A 19714-nucleotide genomic window follows, 5' to 3' on the forward strand; every position below is an offset into this window, starting at 1 on the left:
CACTTTGCATGACTTATCTTGTCTTAGTTACTACACAGTGAAATCTCTGAGAAGGTAATCCTCAACTTCAAGGAGCAGCAGGGCTGGATGAGAATAAACTGCTTGATTTTGTGACAGATTTGTGATACTGTAAGAACATTTAAAGCTAGACTGCCTTCTTCACTTAAGCTTGTGCTAAAGTGCTGTTGACGTATTTTTTAATCTCTGTCAGCCAGCACGAGGCAAAGGAAAGGCCACCTCTTGCATTATGTCTTTTCCAATGTTTCATGGTGCCCTCAGGAGACAAGGGATTTTACCATTCCCGCTATCAATACACACCTTGTTTGCTTCCTTGATGTAGTGTAGGATGGGGGGGATATAGTTAATATCATCATTTGTGATTTCTTCTTTAAGTACTTAAAGAGATTAAGCCAGACCATGTTTTAAAGTTTTTTAAGGACTAGAAGCTGGTGGATATGATCAATTCTTGGAGCAATAATTGTATTACCTTTATCACGTTTCATTGTATAAAGATGACTTTGAAACATAGCAGGCCTATAGAAGAAGAATTGTTGACAGGTTATATAAAGTTTAGAACTAATTCCAACGCCTCAAAAGAAATAGATCTAAATTCATTTTTATCTCTCCATCAGTGCATTCTGTTTTCTATCAAAGTCACTTAGATTCTCTCAACAACCCATCCATCAGCAACCCCTCCTCACCTCCAAAGGTCTGTTGGTTTACTGTGATAAATATTTCCATCAAACATATTTTCATCTGCTTTGCTTTTATAATGACAATTAGGTTTTGATCACGGGAACCCAATGCAGATGTTAGGTTGAGAGCCAATGACGCCTGGAGGCTCCTCACTCCTCACTCCTCAGTTCAAAGATTAGACTCTTGTGCAAGTAAACAATGAAATGTGTGAGAATGCTGTTTTTAGTGTTTTTGTAGATATTGCGTTTGTAGATAAGGAAGAGTTTTTGAGTTCTGAAAGAAGCTGGCAAACATTGTACTCAAGGAAGCGTATCTGAAGTCACAGCTGCCCTTGTGCAACTGAAATAATAGCAGTAAGGAGTCAAAACTGCTTACTTATGTAGAGTGATCCCACTTTGACTCCATGCACACTTCTCCAAATCCTTATAATCCCTTTTAGGCGTTCTTATCAAATACCCAGCAGTATTGGCTCAGAGGTAGAGTCGGTTTTCTCTCAACCATAAGGTCAGGGTTCCCCAGCTCCTGTAGCCATATGTCGATGTGTCCTTGGGCAAGACACTTAACCTTAAATTACTCCCGCTGCTGCGTGAGCAGTGTATGAATGTGTGTGAATGGACCAGTTAATACTGATAGACACTTTACATAGCAGCATCTGCCATCAGTGCGTGAATGGGTAGGTGTGACCTGCGGTGCAAAAGGCGCTTTGATTAGTCAGAAGACTAGAAAAGCGCTATATTTTCAAGTATATTAACCATTTAGGTAATGACGATTATAGTTAAAGCTAAGAATTAATTGCAATCTCTGTGCATATCCAATTAGGACATGTCAACAAATGATATGTAAGAGATAGTTATCTTAAATAGGAATATGAGGCACATGGGCCTTTTGATTGCTTTACTCAAAAATGACCGTGAAGACTGATTCTCTTATATCTTTACCAGTTGTAGACTACAAATAACACAGGGACAGTGCTTTCGTAAGCATGTGTCCTTGCTGACCTATATTCTCATTATGAGGCCATGCAAAAGATGCAGACAAATGCAAATTATACAGAGAAAAAAAAATGTAGGACCCCACAGAGGGAAAGACTCACCCTTCTCTTTTGTGACTCATGTACTGCCCATTTGTGGAGACATGCTGGTTGAGTTGTGTGTTCTTTGGCTGGGCCGGGGATGACAGGTCTAGGCCCCGGTGGCCATTGTTGCTGCTGTTGTTGTGCTCCTCCTTCACATGAGCATTTGTCACCTCCTTCCACAGTTGCTGCAGCTCTGCTGGAATCATGCCTGTGACCAACAAATTGGATAATTAAATCAATTAGCAGCTAATCAAACTCTCTTCTTCAACACTTAATTAAATCAAAGCATCTGTAAACAAAGCCAAGTATTAATTAGAAAACATTCCACTACAGGGTATTGTGCAGAAGGCTCCTGCCCAGCCCCCCTCCCCCCTCCTTCCACCTTACACTCTCCCACCCATTTTTATTCTGTGATCTTGAGTGTGTTTGTATACGTAAATCCCTGGCATTCACGCCAATTTCATGCGAAGGGTAAATAATTAACACCCAGACAAGGCATGAAATCAAAATAATCCCTAACATTTTCCTTTAACAGCAGAGATGTGCAGAAACATACACCACAACAAAAACATTCAATAGCAACACAAGAAAACATCCAAACCCTGCCTCCTTGAGGAACAGAACCCTGGGGTTATATTCTCCAAAGCACATTAATGTGCAACATACTTAAAGCTCTGCACCACCTCAAATTGACACAGACGAATTAAACCTCATTAACAAGTCAAGCACACTGCGGCTCACACAGTCCTTTCAAAAAGAATCCCTTCAAGACAGAAGACGTTTCTGTGGGCTATAGCACGGTGTGTATTTACTGCCTATGAGTGACGGCAAATCCTGACAACCAGGGTCAGAATCTGTTTGTACACCCCACTTTTATGTCTGAGAGAAGAGAGCCTTTGATGGAACACAATATATTTGTGTCGATCTATGGTGTTTTTTTGTTCATGTGCCAAAAAGATGCTGTCATTTGACACATATATGAGGATCATGGTTATGTCAAATAAGATTAAGCCTTATAGGCACAGAATTTCACCTCCTTTATTTTCAGTAAAAAAAAAAGTATAGCATTGTGGTTGCCATGATTTTAATAGCATAAAGATGTAATAGTTTGGATTTATTTGGATTTTTAATGGGTCTTCAAATATGTGTTTAAATAAGCCACTTATTTAAAGCATTGGGAAAATGTGGCAATACAAATCCCTTTGAAATGTTGTGAAGACCTCTAATTTAACATTACAATCTAATAAATCCACTGTCAAATTGAGAACTGGCAAATTAATGATGATCACATGCTTATCTTATTGGGGTTATACTCTCCAGCTCCCCCCCCCCTCCCTTTTTCTCATCGCAAGCTTAATAGATACCAGAAGTGCTCCTTTCAAGCACCAAATTGTAATACATTGTGTGTAAAATGCTTAGTCTTCATTTACTCCTGTTGTGGAAAATAACTGTGAGGTGAAGATCTCAAGACGATCAGCAAAAAATATTTTTAATTTGATAAGCTACTAAAGATTTTAATTATGCTGGTAATGGAGGACATTGGCCTAATGAGGCAGAGGACTCCAGAGAGTCGCAGGGGCTAAGAACTGTGAAATGAGTCTGATAGGATTGCTGTAAATTCACACTGGATAGTTTGCATATCAAAGAGCAGGAAATGATTGCAGGACAAATCAATAACCTTTGCACGTTCCAAGGAGTGTCTTTTCCTCATTAGAATATTTCAACACCATCGCACCATCGCTCTATTCTTTTTGCCTGTATTCTGCCTCTTTCTCTTTCATGTGCCCCAATTAAAGAGAACATCCATGCAAGTCTGAATATTCCTAACATACTGTATATTACACTATGTTATGATCCACTGCTTGCTGATCTCCAGTTGTCTTATCAAAGTATAGTGTTGTTTTGATAGTTTATGAAGAATTTTAAGTGTTTGTTTCCTCTTTTCTGTGATAGCGATGTAGTTTAGAATCAGAAGGTCACTGGTGATGTGAGTGTCCTGTGCTCCGACAGCGGGAACAATCATTTTCCCCCACTTGGTGCACGGTGACAGTGGGCGATGTATTTTTAGCCGATGGGCTTGACAGGGCAGCCCGCTCTGGCTCAATTACCCAGCAGTCCTGGTGACCCCAACACCACTGTTTACTCTGATATAACTGCAGAGGAAAGACCGGCCTGATGAGCGAGGTAACGGAGTGGGACAAGACTGTCTCTTTCAGGATCAAGTCCTTAGTTTTATAGCTCTCCGTTCTTTTCCTTTTCCTACCACTTCTATTTTAGCTTAACCTCTTCAAACTCAACAATAGAAATGGCACAAAATTCCATATAAATGAAAAATAAATATCATTACAGTAATGTCTCAGGGGGTATTGTTTTAGTGTTTGGCCACAATGCATTGACTTCCTCTCCACTGAATACTGTAGGACATACAATGACATATATCTGTAAATCTTCTTTCCTGGGTCCCCAGTTTGTCCATCCCTTAAATGCTGGATTGGTTTATCTTTCCTCTTTCCATTTTTCAACACAACTTTTCCACTCATTACGAACGGGAAATACGGACAAGCACTCTAAAAAATGTATGTTGTTGGGACACTTGATTGATCACCAGCCTCCCAACTTAATTTTACCTCTGCAGGTAGCTCTGGCACCAAGACAGGCCGAGCTCTTCAACCTTTTCATGTCCTTGTCCCCCTGTACCCAGGTGACCATGTTCAAGCAAGCAGAAAGTTGATTTAAGGTTTATAATGACATCAGTTGCAGGCCATCATCCTCCAAATAAAAAATGGCCCCCAGTGCTCCAGGCTCTTTAAACTGAGCTGTTACTTCTCACACACAGAGTTGGTGCCATGGGGAGGAAAGTGACATGGCTATTAGTTTATTGTTCTGTCACACTGGGACTTTTACTGCACCCCTGTTTATGTTGCTGTGATCACTGTCCTTCTGATATGCACCCCTTAGGCCTGGAATATGTCCTGTCCCAATGCTGAATGAACTATCACCAGTAACTAATTGCTTGTTTTGTCAATCACTGACAGGTCCCACATTACCCGACCCCTATCCCCGATGTGCTGCTGTTCTGTGAGCAAGTCATGGTTCGCAACATTCTTTGCTTTCACAACACCACCAAATGTTTCTTGTCACTGTCGCCCTAGCCTCTCCTTGCAGCTGAAATGTTGTTGTTCAGCCACAAAAACCCACTTTCTTTCATACAAACTTCAGAGGATGAGTGTTCATTTTGGAAAGGACTTGCAGCAATTTCTAAAAAAAAAAAAAATGGGGAAACAAGACAGGGCACATGCTCACAGGTGCATATACTTGGCAGCCAGACACACGCTTACACACGCTTACACACGCACAAGGTCAACGAGAAAAGGGTTTTGGAGGGTCAAGGGCGAAAACCCAAACTGCAATCTACAAGAGTATATCAGATATATTACAATGTTTGATACTAATTTACATGTAATCCTTCATTCCATCATTTTTGTCAGAGAAAATGACAGAGATTTGTCTCAGCCAGTTTTGTAACAAAGCAGAGCAATGATGCAAACCAGAGGTAAAAACTACATACTTAGTACCACAAACATAACTACAGGTTATAACTGATAAGATAGGCTTCATTATAAGGAAATCTACATTTTGAAATAAAAGTAAAAAAAAAAAAAAATCATCATGCTAATTTACCCTCCTCAAGTTTAATCCTTTATCACTTGAAGCCAATAGGGCATCAATCAATCGCCTACAATGCAGTGCTAACTGCTAGCTGAATATTGCAGATAAGATCTAAGCACCTTAGGCATGGCCTGCTGATGCATGAAAGAGTTAAGCGATGTGGAAAACAGAAAGGTCATCAATAGCTTCAAACAGTCAAGCAGAAAAATTTGTAGAATAGGAAGAATAACTGAGGGCCTCAAGCACAAACCCAAGTGTTGAATAAGCTGTCAGACCAACAGGACTGGCATTCCATGTGTTGCAAAGACAAACTAACAAGGTTCAACTAGTCATAACAAACTTGAACAAAACACATGGGAACATTTGGTTCCTTAAATTGATGTTAATACCATGAACAAAGTTTAGATTTAAGCACAGCTCATTCAGTTCATTGTTGTGGGGAGAAATAACTAGCACAGCTCAATCAGAATTTAAACATGAGAAATATTGAAAACTGAATGTCCTGGTGAGATGCCTTAGAGGAAGATGACATTGTGGAAACAGGATGTTCTGGGGCTGTTGCTAAATCCATCATGAGTACAGTTCCTAGTAATACCAACTTAAAATGCTTTACTCAAGGGGCGTGTGTATGTTTGCCAGACATCTGACACGGAGCAATTCAAGCACACTCACAACGCAGCAATGATCCACGCCTGTGCCCATGGCAATCGCCTGCGAGTAGATGAGTGACTCCATACCCAGTCCAAACAATAATACCACTGTACAGACTGTGTTTGTGTTTGCCTATAAGCAGTTCTTCCCCTAGCTCTCCCCAGTTTTTATTGCCCTTATCTTGTTATTACAGAACTGTTTGTCTTAGCTGTGGATGAATAGTAAATGTCATATTCCATAACCCCTTTGATGATGCCTTTGTTACAAGGCTGCCACTTCTTTAAAGATTATTAAATAATAAAAACAAAGAAATAAACTTCCTGGACCCAAAAAGGGGCATTGACTCTACCAAGTTTGAGACACTTTAACACTGATAACTAAGTTCACTGATGGTTAGACAATAGATCCAGTCTTTCTCCAAGATGAAGGAGATTGCAATCAAGGAGTCATTCACAGCCACTGGATCACAAGTTCAGGAACAAAGCATGGATAACAAACTGTATCATGCATGACAACAGCATTTGACTCGCAAAGTCAAAGACAGCGATAGACAACATGAAAAACAAGACTAAATGTAATACACTTGCTCACTTAGAGAGGTTGATTTGGGACAGTATGGAGTGCAGTATGTGGTTACATATTTAAGAAGTGAATTATTCACTTTGACCATGATTATTTCCACAGGTATTGCTGCAAAGCAGTAGCGGATCAAATCTCTCTGAATAAACAAATACATGAACTGGATGTCAAAAATGCCAGACCAATACCTCTGTCAAACGGAAAAAAATCTAAATAATCTCATTCATTGTTACGGTATTTAAGACCTATAGGAGTACCTTTGTTTTTACACTGTGGATACAATAAGTTTGTAGCAAGAAAAGAACTAAACAAACAGGACCAGATCTGTGTGTGATATTTCTCCCAAAACTATAACAATATAGATTTCAAGTGATAGCTGACAAAGATTTATTGTTGATTAAAATTCTCATACATGAAAACTGCATTTTTTAAATTTAAATATAAATGGCAAACTCTCCTTGTATGTAATGTTTAGTGAACAATTCCTTTATTACCAGCTGAAACAAATCAAATGACCAATATTGTTTTCTTAAAGACAATAGGCCAACCCAGAATCATCCGATTTATAAAACAAACAATTTTAAGTTGTGGGCTGATGGATAGATTTGACGCAGTGCTCTACGCTATTATTTCAGTAAAGTGGAGTAATCTTAGGTACTGACCCTGAGTGAGCGAGTGCATTTGTAGGCCAGTCTGTCCAGGTTGGATTGTAAGCAGCCCTTGCCTCTGAAGGTTGAGCAGATGCTGCTGCTGGACCTGCTGGACCTGCAGGAGTTGCTGCTGGAAGGCCAACTGCTGTGCTGACACCTGCCAATGAACACGCACACATGAATATACACAATCAAGATAAAGAGACACACTATCAGAAAACTTTATAAGAATAAGAGTCAATGCAAACATGTAAAGCTGCTTTCTGGTTTGTACATCACTTTATTAATGTAAACAGCTTGTGATTCATTTTGTAAAATTAGGACTTGAAAAAGGTACTTTTTGTGATTAAACACAAAAAAAATCTTGAATAATTAAACATTGTGCTCCTATCGAGGGTAAGTCTCAGCCCACTGAAGAGAGGTTGAGTATACATCTCTCGCTCTCTTGACTAATGAGTCGGGAGGCAAATGACAAAGAAACAACAGAGTAAATCATTCATAATTAGAAGCACACAAATTTAATTACAGCCATTCATAATTCAGCAAACAATGTGTGACAAAATCAAAGTGCTTTATTACCACCCTTGCAACTGTAACAACTATACGAAGCTCAGCGCAGAGCTCAAGGATATACCCATACCAAACCTGTGCAGCACGCTTTGCTCAATCACATGCTGCTGATTGACTGAGACATGGCTGTTTAGTTAATCTAAGGCTGTTTCATCAAGACATAATTGATGAAAAGTTAGAGTCTCTTAACAGATTTATGTGTTTGGGTGGATATTATCTTTTTTGAAATGTGTGAACTTTGATAGGATATAAAAGTGATACGAGTGTAGAGAAGACAATTGGAATTAGAAAAACGTTACAACCAGAATACTACATAGAGAGTAAATTATCCTAAATTCCAAATGAGTGTTTTGCGTGTGAATTTTTTTTAATTGGCTTTTATTTTCTTCATCTCCCTCATAAGGCTCTACACAATGCCATCTGCTCCACCACTGGATCAGTAAAAAAAAAAAAAACCTCTGGGACACAGTGGTCCATTACATTTGAGCATGGTCACCAGAATTGGATTGTTGACTGAGGTAGCTCATAAACTTATGAGTAACCACATTCATTCACATTGTTTTAGTAAAAATTTGGGATGCAGGTGGCCTGTTATTTCCTTGATATATAAAAGGATGTTTGTTCTTTAACCTTTTCATCAGTGTTAGAAATATGACAACTGATTTTCTGTTCTGCTTTTTCCCGTCATAAGCCAGATACAAAGATAACTGTGCCACGGGTGTGGCTTCACAACGGTTGAACGCAACGCATTCACAAGGACCAATGTCTTCCATCAGAAATGCTAAATAACTAGATGGTTTATTTTCAGAAAAAAAGCGGGGAATATAAAATAAGTATTAAACATAAATTTCCCTTTCTGCCCTTTACTTTGTTTTCTTCTCGCCCCAGCAGATGACAGCTGTTATGCTCCCAGCATGAAGACTGATTAAAAACCTTCGTACCAATAGTCCAAATAAGAGGTTAACTAGAAGTGGCATGAAGGAGTGAAAAACACAGTTGCAGACAAATGATAAAGAGCGGCACTGGCAGGCCTTTATTGTCAAGGTTCAAATATAAAGTTAAAGATCTTTGAAAAACTAAATTTTGATGCCTTTACAATAAAAGAGGCACAAAGCAACAACAGGGGGTTATTGTCTGGCAGCCACAGGGGAGTCACTGCATAATTCTTGTTCTGTCTTTTGATGGCTGCTAGAAATGTGACTGAATAAAGAGGGAGCAATGCGGAGAGAAAGAAAACATCGGCAAAGGGGTAGAGCCTCTCGAGGTTGCATTCCTGTGATCATACATAATATGCTTCAAAAAAGATTTTTTTTTTTATTCTCATGCCTAATTCAACTGATCAATTGCAACTCCTTGTGTCGCCCCATCACCTCCCCCCTCTTTTCTCCTTTGCTCATCTAGTGTTTACATCAGATACGACTCGGTGACAGGCCCTATCTGAAGCCGACAAGCTCCGCTGTCATGTTGATTTATGGGAGAATCAGGCTACAACTTGTCCAAACTGAAGCCTGCAGTTCATTAATTAGGGAGCAACGACTTTGAAGTTGGGAGCTTGGTGTAGATGTGTGCGTGTCAGCATTTAAAACTGGTCTTAATGTTCTAAGCTTCCTCATATCATCAAACAGGGAAGTCAACAGGGACAAGAGCAAAAATTCCCAGATATTCTTTGAACTTCTTCTGACCGCACAATAATAGTTTGCTTTGTCCACAGTGATCCCTGTATGCTCCAATCATTAACACGCAGTATGTTGCTGAGTACATCCTGCTGACTAGAGGGAGTGAAAGAGAGACATTGATAAAGACGGAGAAGAATAAAAAAAAAAAAACTAAACACAGAAAACAAAGTTGGAATCACTTTCTGCACTCATATCTTACGATTACATGGCTTCTCTTAATCTGCCATTTCCATGTTAAGTACAGAGAGTAGCCCGTCAGATTGACGAGTTTTGAGTTCTTGCTTTTTCTCCCTTCTTTCTTCATTAATATCCTAAACAAGGCCAACATAAACAGTCATCTCTTTGTTAAATAATACACTTATTAAACTTGGATAAAAAGTAGAACAAAAATCTAAGGACGGGGCCTTAAAACATTCTTTTGCTTTAATGGGGATGATTAGAGAAAAACAGACAATGTTATCTTAGCAATGCACCGTTCAATAAATGACCATTTATCTGACATTATTGCACTTGATTCTCCCCCTCCCCCTCTGCTATAACCAAAGCCTGGAAGCAGATGAGGTTGAGAGATGGAGCACACATGACTTCCATACTCTGTTAATGTTAGGCAGTAGAGGTGATGTCATCCTACCTCTTTACTAGGCTTATTGCCTGCATGATGCTGCTGCTGCTGTAAGAGCTGGAGGTGGAGCTGTTCCTGCTGCTTCTTGTAGAACTCTTGGAGTTGCTGCTGCAGGAGAGACGGGAAGGCGAGTGTAAGTGTATCAGTCATGTTAACTAAGCAGTGGTAAAGAATGTTGTCTTTAAGGCTTGAGGGTAAGAAAAGAGAGCAGCTCAAAGATGATTTCTCTGTTTAACACTTGTATTTAACCATACCATGATTTTAAGTCTTAAACTGAAACATTTATAATTTTTCATTTAAATCATGTGATGACTTGTCTGACAAAATGATTTCCTTTTACATTACCTGCTGTAACATGAGGGCTTGTTGCTGCTGGAGAAGAACCTGGAGCTGCTGAGGGCTCAGGACTTGCTGCTGAAGTATCTGCTGCATCTGTTGTGGAGTTATAACTTGAGGTGTCATCATAGCCACTGACACTGGAATCTGCACAGACGGAAAAAAGAAGCAGATAAAAGTCAACTGAAGTAGTCCACGTATTTATCTATTTATCTATCTGTCTATCTATCTAAAAATAGCTTATGGATTGAAAAGGAAATTAAATTAGCTAAAATGAACAGAACAAAACTGAAATGTTGAAAGTCACAGAAGGTGTCTAATGGCACAACATAGTACGCGATGAATGCAATACTTTAAAAAAAAATTAAATGTTTTAATCCCTTACAAACACATTTATCTCTCTCAATGTCTATATATATATATATATGTGTGTGTGTGTGTGTGTATATATACAATATATAGATAAACATAGATAGACATCGAGATAGATAAATAACATTTCAACTCCTCTGACCGTTAAGACATCTGGTAAATAATAAATAGCTTCTTTAGTGCTTTTCTACTCTTCTGACTACTCAAAGCGCTTTTACACCACAGGTCACACACTGATGGCAGAGGTTTCAATGTAAAGTGACCATCAGAAGTAACTTATCCCATTCACACACATTCATACGCTGCCAACAAAGCAACTTGAGGTTAAGTATCTTGCCCGAGGACAAATGGTATATGGCTGCAGGAGCTGGGGATGGAACCCCCGACCTTCCGGTAGAGAGATGACCGACTCTACCAACTGAGCATCACAGTCACAGCCACATCTAGCCCACATCACAAGACTGGGGTTGGCTACAGGACGAGCTGCAGACAGGCATACATCATGTCTATGGAGTATCAGACCTTCACCTTGCAGCATTCCTCTCTCACACAAAAACCAGGATACTTCTCAAAGCTGGCCTTCAATACAACATGCTTTACCTAAGGACATGGAGGATTGCCTTAAAAAAGCTATGTTAACGCTAATTGCACAACGTATCTTGTGAGAATACTTTATTAGAGGCAGGGTCAAATGTGAACTGCTTTTGAGGGAGGATTTACAGTGAATAACAGGCAGGCCTCAAAATCTTACTCCAAGTAGAAGGTGTGAGTACTTGACTCAAATCAAGTGATTTGTTATGACACTGAAATAGCACCCACAGTTGCCAGGGTGACTTGATTTCTCTGGCTGCAAAGGGGACTCTGAGTGTGTCTTGATGCTACTGATCACTGCTTAGATTGTGATCCCATAAAAATCTATTTTCCTGCACATTTCAATGACATGCTGCATTTTTGTAGTTAACCTGTTTGGTGATTCTTTTGGATGCACCTTTACATTACTTGTGAATAAAGGTGTGACATGCCTTGTTTAAGTCTCTCTCAAGAGCCAATCAGCAGCTAAAAGAACATGCATAACGGGTGACAGTCTGTCATCACCAAGGTTACCCAAATTGTGTGACCACCCTTATATCTAATGACACCCTTTGAATTTTTCATGCTTTTCTGAATCTGATTTTTTTTTTTTAGAATCTCCTCTGATAGCAAAAGGGGCTTCATGTCACACACCCCATATGCGCATCACCTTAGTTATTCTCCCTAATGTAGCATAAAACGAAAACAAAGTGCAGCCATAATGAACAGCCTGTACTGCAAATACAGAGGAAAGGGCAGTGATGTCAAGAAGGAACAGCTTTGATGCTCTCAGGGTAATTTACTGAGCTGCTGTACAACAATGTGCTGTACTCCAACCCCTGAGAGAATGACAGAGGTTCAGCCCCACCCAGGACTAACACACACAAGACATTTCTTATTTCCATCATTAGGTGTATGGAGAAAAATGCTAAATTAATCTACATACATACACTATTTATAGTATATATATTAGGTATATAGAATTAGGTCCAAATACTAAGAACGTCTTGATTTTTGCACGACTTGTCATGTCATTTGCATAGCCCACGTCGTTCATGTTAAAATTTTACAGTCACATAGAACTCCTTTATTTCTGGGCAATGCACATTTTTATAACATTTTTGAAGGTCAACTATGCAGCCATTTCCTGCATGACATGCAAATGCCATGTGTGATATATATGTCCTCTCCAAACACAAAATGTATCCCTTTGATCACTAGGATATAAATAGTGCCCCTTTTTTAAGTGCTTTCTGTCATATTTTTGCTACCATTTTCAAATCACAAATGTAGTCTTTTTTATTTGTTATATATTTTTGCCAGATCATACAAAGTATGATGTGAAAATCAAGGAGATCAAATGACAAGTGAGCAGATTTTACATACTTAAATTGCTCTCAAAAGCTGTCAATTCCATCACAGAGATTTCCATCAATTCACTCGTCTTTAATCCTTTCTCCTTCTCATCAGGATCACAATTCTTGCCAGGAATGTCTGGCTCACAGTCACTACTGCTAGAACAGCTCCCTCTGTACAGAGCCCTAGCAAGACGCTATTACAGACCTCCATTTTATTACCCATTACTCCATTACTACTGAGGTCATTAACAGCAAGAGGAATTGTCTGCCTCTTAACCTATTGATCAATGCAACTAATGCCATTTAATCCTGTGTTGAAGGAGTGAAAATCTACCTAAGACTGGTTCCTATTGATGGGAAAGACTGGGGGAGCACTTTTACTGAACAATGTTAACCTGGCGCTGAATCATGCCCCATTTAAAGCATACACAGGACACCTGTCACCATTTAAAGTGCTCCCATATAGTGCAGTCCCTTATCACGATCCACAAAAATGCATCACCATCCAAAGATAGTCTAAAGGAAGACATGTACTGAGCTAATAAAGAGAGGGATCCGCTGACCCAGCTGTAATCTTCTATACAAGATGAGGGTATAAAAGGGGAAATTTTGAGGATGCCAAAAACAGTTCACGTTTATGAATTTCACAAAGGTGTGGTGTTCTCCAGGTGCCTCCCATATACATAAGCATTCTAACCTTGAACATTCTCACACAGCTGCGGAGTCTAGAGGCAATACCAGCATAGGCCTGCTGGCCAAACACACACATATCTAGACTTTGGCATGCTAACTTTCACAAGCACACACAGGCACATGTTGAGCGTATAATTCACTGTATTTGAGAGCAAAACCATATCTTTGAAGAAAGAAGAAATATGCAAGTAAAAACATTTACATGGAATAAAACTATTAAATATTGAAATATTTATACACTCTTCTTTAAGAAGTGTCACTTTTACAACACTTTTTTTGTCAAAAACAGAAATATTTCCTTTTTTTAATTGCCAGCACAGCCTCTAATATGCATTACCACAAACAAACACACAAACAAACCAACAAAAAACCATGGCAAGACCCCAACAGAGAATGGAATTCTCTTTGAGATACCTTAAAAAATAGCCTATCCTAAAGAGGTAATAAAAATTAATCCATACATCCTCAAGCGACTGATTCTGAGTGAGTGAAGATGCTCCCTAAATGCCTCCTTCTACCATAAGACAGAGGTCAAAGCCTGCCGAAAAGGAGTAGGGATGAATGAATCCGAAAAGAAGTACCCCCAGGTGATTAAGGGGCAATGAAATGAGGGACAAGGAGGTGAATATTAGTGAGACTAGCCGAAACCTTTTACTGGCTGCATATGAAGCTTCACTGAAAGAAAAAGGACAGAAAAGGAAAATAAATTAAATTTTAATTTTAGCCCCCTGTGGCTATCCTGTTTGTATGGGCATCAAATGGAATGGAAAAGTAAAAAAGACATAACAAGCCCTTGAGAAATTACCAACTCTAGTCTGTTTGATGCTGTTGTTTTACCTTGGCCTGAAGTGGTGTAAGAACACAACTATCCGACTATTGTCTCTTTCCATGAACATCTTGGAGAATTCTGCTTTTCATATCAATTAAATCTATCAAAATGAGAAAGATGAATTCTTCCCTAATAATAATAATACAAATACAAATAATAATAAAAATAATAAAGCTTTATCATAATTATGAAAGGATTTATTTTGAGTACAAAACAACAATTTTCTTCTGTAACCCTAAACTGGACTAAAAATTCAGGACAGAGTTCAAACATGTGTCTTATGTACAATCAAGTAAAAAAAAATATATATATATACATATATATATACATATATTTATTTATAATTATATATTTATTTATATATACATTATTCACAGTTCAGATGAACAGACTGTCACAGCTATGTTATACCACCATTTACTGTAAACTATATAAATATTCTGATTTGGGTATTTGGGTGTGTGTGTGTGCTAGGGCTAAAATTATTTGCAGCATGTGCAAAAACAAAAGTCAAGATTGTATTTTAATTAACGTTTCAACTACAAACAAACAGATTTTCGCCAGAGCTTTCCCAGTGTCTGGTTTAAGCAAACAAACTGCACGCTGAAGCGACTGAGCTCTCACCCCAACAATAACAGCTGAGCTGCAAGTTAAACGCTGATTCCCACACTGGAGGCATCCACCACTCCGGGCAACCACTGCTGACCCTCAACCCTCTCTCTCCCCCCCACCCCCCCAGCAACCAAACACACACACATACCATCCTTTGTGTCACCACCAAGTTTTGTCTGGCAATCCAAATATACTATTTATATTTTAGCCTTCGTAATTGTGAGTTTATTGTATAACAAAAAATCAGCTAAAATCACAGGGACCAGGTGATGTCTGCATAATGAAATATAATTTTTAATATTGGTAATATTATAGAAATAGAAAGAATACAACTTTTATACAAAAAAGTTCCCTGTGAGAGTATATTGGAAGTGAATTTGTAAAATATGACGGGAAACTGGATATCCTGCCCCTCATTTTTACGTTTAAAGGCACACTTCCATTTTACTATTTCTTTCAAGTTTGGAAACCTTACTTAGAAAATCAAAGTGACAACCACTATCCCCCACACAACAGTTACCTCTTTTAAGATTGCTTATAGGGCCTTACATTCAGTGTTCGGGTGGACTGCATACTGTATCTGTGAAGTATTCTGTACTGTTAATAACAATGCATGTTATCCAGATCAATTATTCTAGTCAGATAAGATTTAATTAAGATCACAGTCTCTAAAACCCCTTAAATTTAAACTACAGTCAAAAGACAATGGCTAATACATCATCATGCAGATTGTTTCTATTTTCTACACACCAGCAACGCAAAGCTAATCCTTGTTCCATTACCGCAGACAAGGGGGCTTTAAATTATATTCAAGACAATTCTAAAGTTGCCGTGTTATCTGTTTGCCATGAAGTATAAATGTGAAAAAAATGCATCTCTTCAGTATGTCTAAGCATAGACAAAAAATGAATGAAATTATATTTGTCCAAACAAAACACAGATGATCAAACAATATTCCCAATGAGTCAAATATAAATGTCTTCTTGTCCTTTAGTGATATACAGACATTTAAGTCAGGGGGGAAAATGACTGATGAAAAAGACCTGCTGCCATAAAACACCACACCGTGTAATCTCATCATTATGCCACCATCTCAAGCCTTTGAAACACATGGCATGTCAAGTTTAGAGTTAATATCCCTATCTGAGACGGAGACACACTAAGGCAGCATTGTAAGAACCCTTTCAAATGAATGAAAGCCTTTTTAAAGAAAAAACATATATCAGCCTGTAAAGCTATGGAATAAAAAACAAAAGGTTGACGGCTCAGTGTATATCTGCTTAAGAATTCTGTTATCTCTCCGCTCTTTTTCCTGCCTACTTCAGTAAGTAAAGACTGTCCCTGTAAAGGATATCCCACCCTTGTTTCCCCCTCTCTGGGTACACAGCTAATATCTGGTTGCCTATGTCATGGTTTAGAAATGACAGGTGCTGGCAGCCCTTTGCCTTGACAGGCCACTGCACAAATAATACTCCTGCCTGAAAGGGCTAATGCACTACTAATGAACAATAAATCAACTTTGATTACAAACTGTCAACCCAATCAGCTCGCACTCCAGCTATCCCAAACTGTGAATCTCGGCACAGCTGCACAGCATTACTGTGCACACTGCCCTGTTAAGGCTTCCTCTTTCTCCTCCTCAACAGTCTGATTTTCTCCACACTACTTCCCACATCTCTATTTATTTTCAGTAACACACTTTCTAAGCTCTGATGCAAGTTCCTAAAACATGTATCCAAAACACTTCTTCAGTAAAATGGGAAACTCAGAGGCAAAAGAAAAACTTTAACAGAGGGACCACAAGTATTTTTAAAGTTGCATTGCATAACTGGAAAATATTTTTGAAAAAAAGCACTTGTTTTTAAGGACTTCGATAACTGTAAAACCTCAAAGATTGCCAATAGCACTCAAAGTTTAGTGAAGAGCAAAAGTACAACAAGTCGCCCCTCGTAAATACAAACTCTTTGTTTCAACTACAGGCACACATAAACACAAGCGCATAGAAAATGCTCAATACACTTTCAGGGAGACATGTGTGATGTGATTTGAATTGCCAGAGTCTCTCTAACATGATTGTGAGGTGATGGTCACAAGTATAGAGCTGTGCCAGCCTGTCTTAATTTACTGTGACACCATGAGCTGAGTAAGGATAAGTCCAGGCCACAGCCTCACGAGCAAGAAAAGTCTGAGCTGCATGTATTCACATAAAAAAACTAACAACTTAAAAAATAAATAACAAAAAAAAATAAACAACAATGTGTAATATAGACCTGTATGTGTCTATACCCTGTAAGTATTCTTTACAATAAAACAAAAATAAAAACTAATTCTTAGAAACAACACTGTAAAAAGGAAGACAAACATGCCGTCTGTTTTTCCTGCAACTTTCAATAATCCAAACTACATACACTACATTTCAGATCCTGCTTGACTGGTTAGCTCACTAACAGAAAAGTAAACAAAACTAAACAAACAGTTGAAAATGACAGTCAGGAATGATTCTAAATTGTTAGGTATATAATACTGTAACTGACAAACAAGCAGGCAAAAAGACATATCCTTGAACACAAGTGTTAAGTTTTCAAAACCAACAGCCCAGCACCGAAACAAAAAAGAGGCAAACAGTCCAATTTCCTTATGCACATTCTTATAAAAATCTAAAGTACATGAGCGACAAACAGACACAAGCTTTCTTTAGTCTTTTTACCCGTGTCAAATTAAATTGTCAAGTTTTTTAACACAAGAAAGCTGGCAAAATCACAGAAATCAATCATATTGACAAACCTGACAAACTCCATTTAGCTGGCAGGGTAAACAGAGTGCTGGGCCACGCGGTGTGGAGTGAAGCAGAGCGAAGAGCTGAGCGGAGAGGGGAAGAGAGAGAGAGACAGAGCGAGAGAAAGAGAGAGAGAGCCTGTGAGTAAGTGAGTGAGAGGTCGGGAGAGATAGAGGCACACAGGCAGGGAGGCTGAGAACTAGTGCTGTTGTGTTGTGAAGTCTCCAACCTTCCTCAGGATACAGACAGTTTGCACGCAGATGGTTGCTCCCTGGCTGACAAGATACAAAACTATCCAATCAACCACACCCTTCTCCACCAATCACAACCAGCCCTCTAAACATAATCAATTCAAATGGGGCCACACAATAGGGAGCCGCGGCTGTGCTGCAGGTGAACCCGTGCCTTTGTGAGGGGGCCCCTTTAAAAAAAAAAAAAAGGACACAGTTGACGGCTGTTAACCCTTTGACCCCTTCTGGGACTCCGGCCATGGTATTGAAACAATGGGAGCTGAAAGAAAAGAGGCCCTTTAATTAAAAAACAGATAAGTAAACAAAGCTAGCAGAAAGAAAGAAAACTGGCCCATTTATTAGCCCCGTTATTGTTATGCTTGATGGAATGTTTACAGTGCAGGAACAAAACCACAACTCATTTCACAATCTGAAGATAAAAAATACACATGGACATTAACAATTACTTTTCCTTTCTTTAGAATTCCAAGGTTGAGACATCAACACAAGTCTTCATTTTAGAGTTGAAATATATATATATTTTATTTTTTTTTAAGTTTGGCTAAATGTGTCTTCTGTTCATCTCTGTGTAAATTATTGGATGAAAGCTTTAACTATTTACAAGATTGTTTAAGACAAGTTTGTGTGTATTGGTTCAAAAATATCTACAAAAGCACTTCTTTTTTTTTTAGCTATTCTTCAATTAACAGACAGACCTGCTAAGACCACTTTCATTAATAGGTAACATTACACACGCTTTCAGGCAATCCATCGACTCCGTCCCAATGAGAGCAATTAGCTGTCATAATATCATCTCAGTCTTTAACATCCATATGCACTTAGAAGAAATGCAGGAATTGGAAACAAGACTCTGCCACCTACTGGAGATTCTTCTGAACTCATTCAGGAAGGGAAAAGGCAGAATAGGAATCAGGTCTGATCATGTAACTGACCAAAACTCACTTTTTATCATTCTTTCAAATTGAACTAGAAACATGGGTCTTTATTAAATACATAAAAACATACATAAATGGAATGAGTTGTTAATCAGAACTACTTAAAGTAATAGTTCTATAATCTGGCTCACTAACTTGTGCAATTCACTTAAAAAACTAAAGGAAAGGCATGAATGCAAGATTACCACCTCCCTTTGTTAATTATCATAACAATAAACACAGAGCTGAATAACAGAGCTCTAAAACACAGCTCATATCAACAGCTATAAACCCTTGGCAATGGATGAAGGAATGTTCATAGGATACATTCCAGTCCACAAACACACTGATAAAATAAACAGAGTGCCTGCATAACAAACCACTGCTCTCATCTGCTAATTACTTACAATGAGCTCTGCTAAGCCGGCCTGACCTATATAAATTATTGACTTGGACACCTCAAGTGTCAAAGTGACAATTCCAATACATATCATAGTGAATAATTAAGAGGAACAAAAGGACACTTTTTTTCTATCTGACATCGTCAAGACAGCTCACACAAAAAGACACTGACATGCAGGCATGCACTTATTGCTGCATGCACGCACTCGGTACACACACAAACACACCTATGCACAAAGTGGTTTAGGAGGTAGCCACACTCTTCTCCCTTAGCATCCTCCCTGGGGTAGTATGTCGGCGTATTCTCAATAAAACACCTTCTTAGCAGTAATAGGCCACTGTTCTCATTTCAACGCTCCCAAAGGCCTCATGATAAATTTAGCCGACGCACAGTTCAAGCTTCTACTTTCACA

The 19714-nt window shown here is 38.7% G+C and overlaps 1 protein-coding gene across 3 annotated transcripts in view; it reads right to left on the reverse strand.

Annotated features, from left to right (window-relative positions):
- foxp1b (forkhead box P1b) overlaps positions 1 to 19714 on the reverse strand; it is a 131617-nt gene that overhangs the window by 22780 nt on the left and 89123 nt on the right. The window contains exons 1-5 of one of the 3 annotated variants that reach the window (XM_061042532.1): positions 17743 to 17975; positions 10534 to 10671; positions 10198 to 10296; positions 7333 to 7477; positions 1790 to 1979 (exon numbers count right to left, since the gene is read on the reverse strand). In XM_061042532.1, the coding sequence (XP_060898515.1) occupies positions 1790 to 1979; positions 7333 to 7477; positions 10198 to 10296; positions 10534 to 10653 (554 nt within the window). In that variant the 5' untranslated portion in view covers positions 10654 to 10671; positions 17743 to 17975. Of the gene's footprint in view, positions 1 to 1789; positions 1980 to 7332; positions 7478 to 10197; positions 10297 to 10533; positions 10672 to 17742; positions 17976 to 19714 lie in introns of those variants that run through there. The other 2 variants (XM_061042530.1, XM_061042529.1) reach the window with 2 other exon arrangements.

The sequence above is a fragment of the Labrus mixtus genome, chromosome 7 (assembly GCF_963584025.1).
Source record: "Labrus mixtus chromosome 7, fLabMix1.1, whole genome shotgun sequence".
NCBI lineage: Eukaryota > Metazoa > Chordata > Actinopteri > Labriformes > Labridae > Labrus > Labrus mixtus.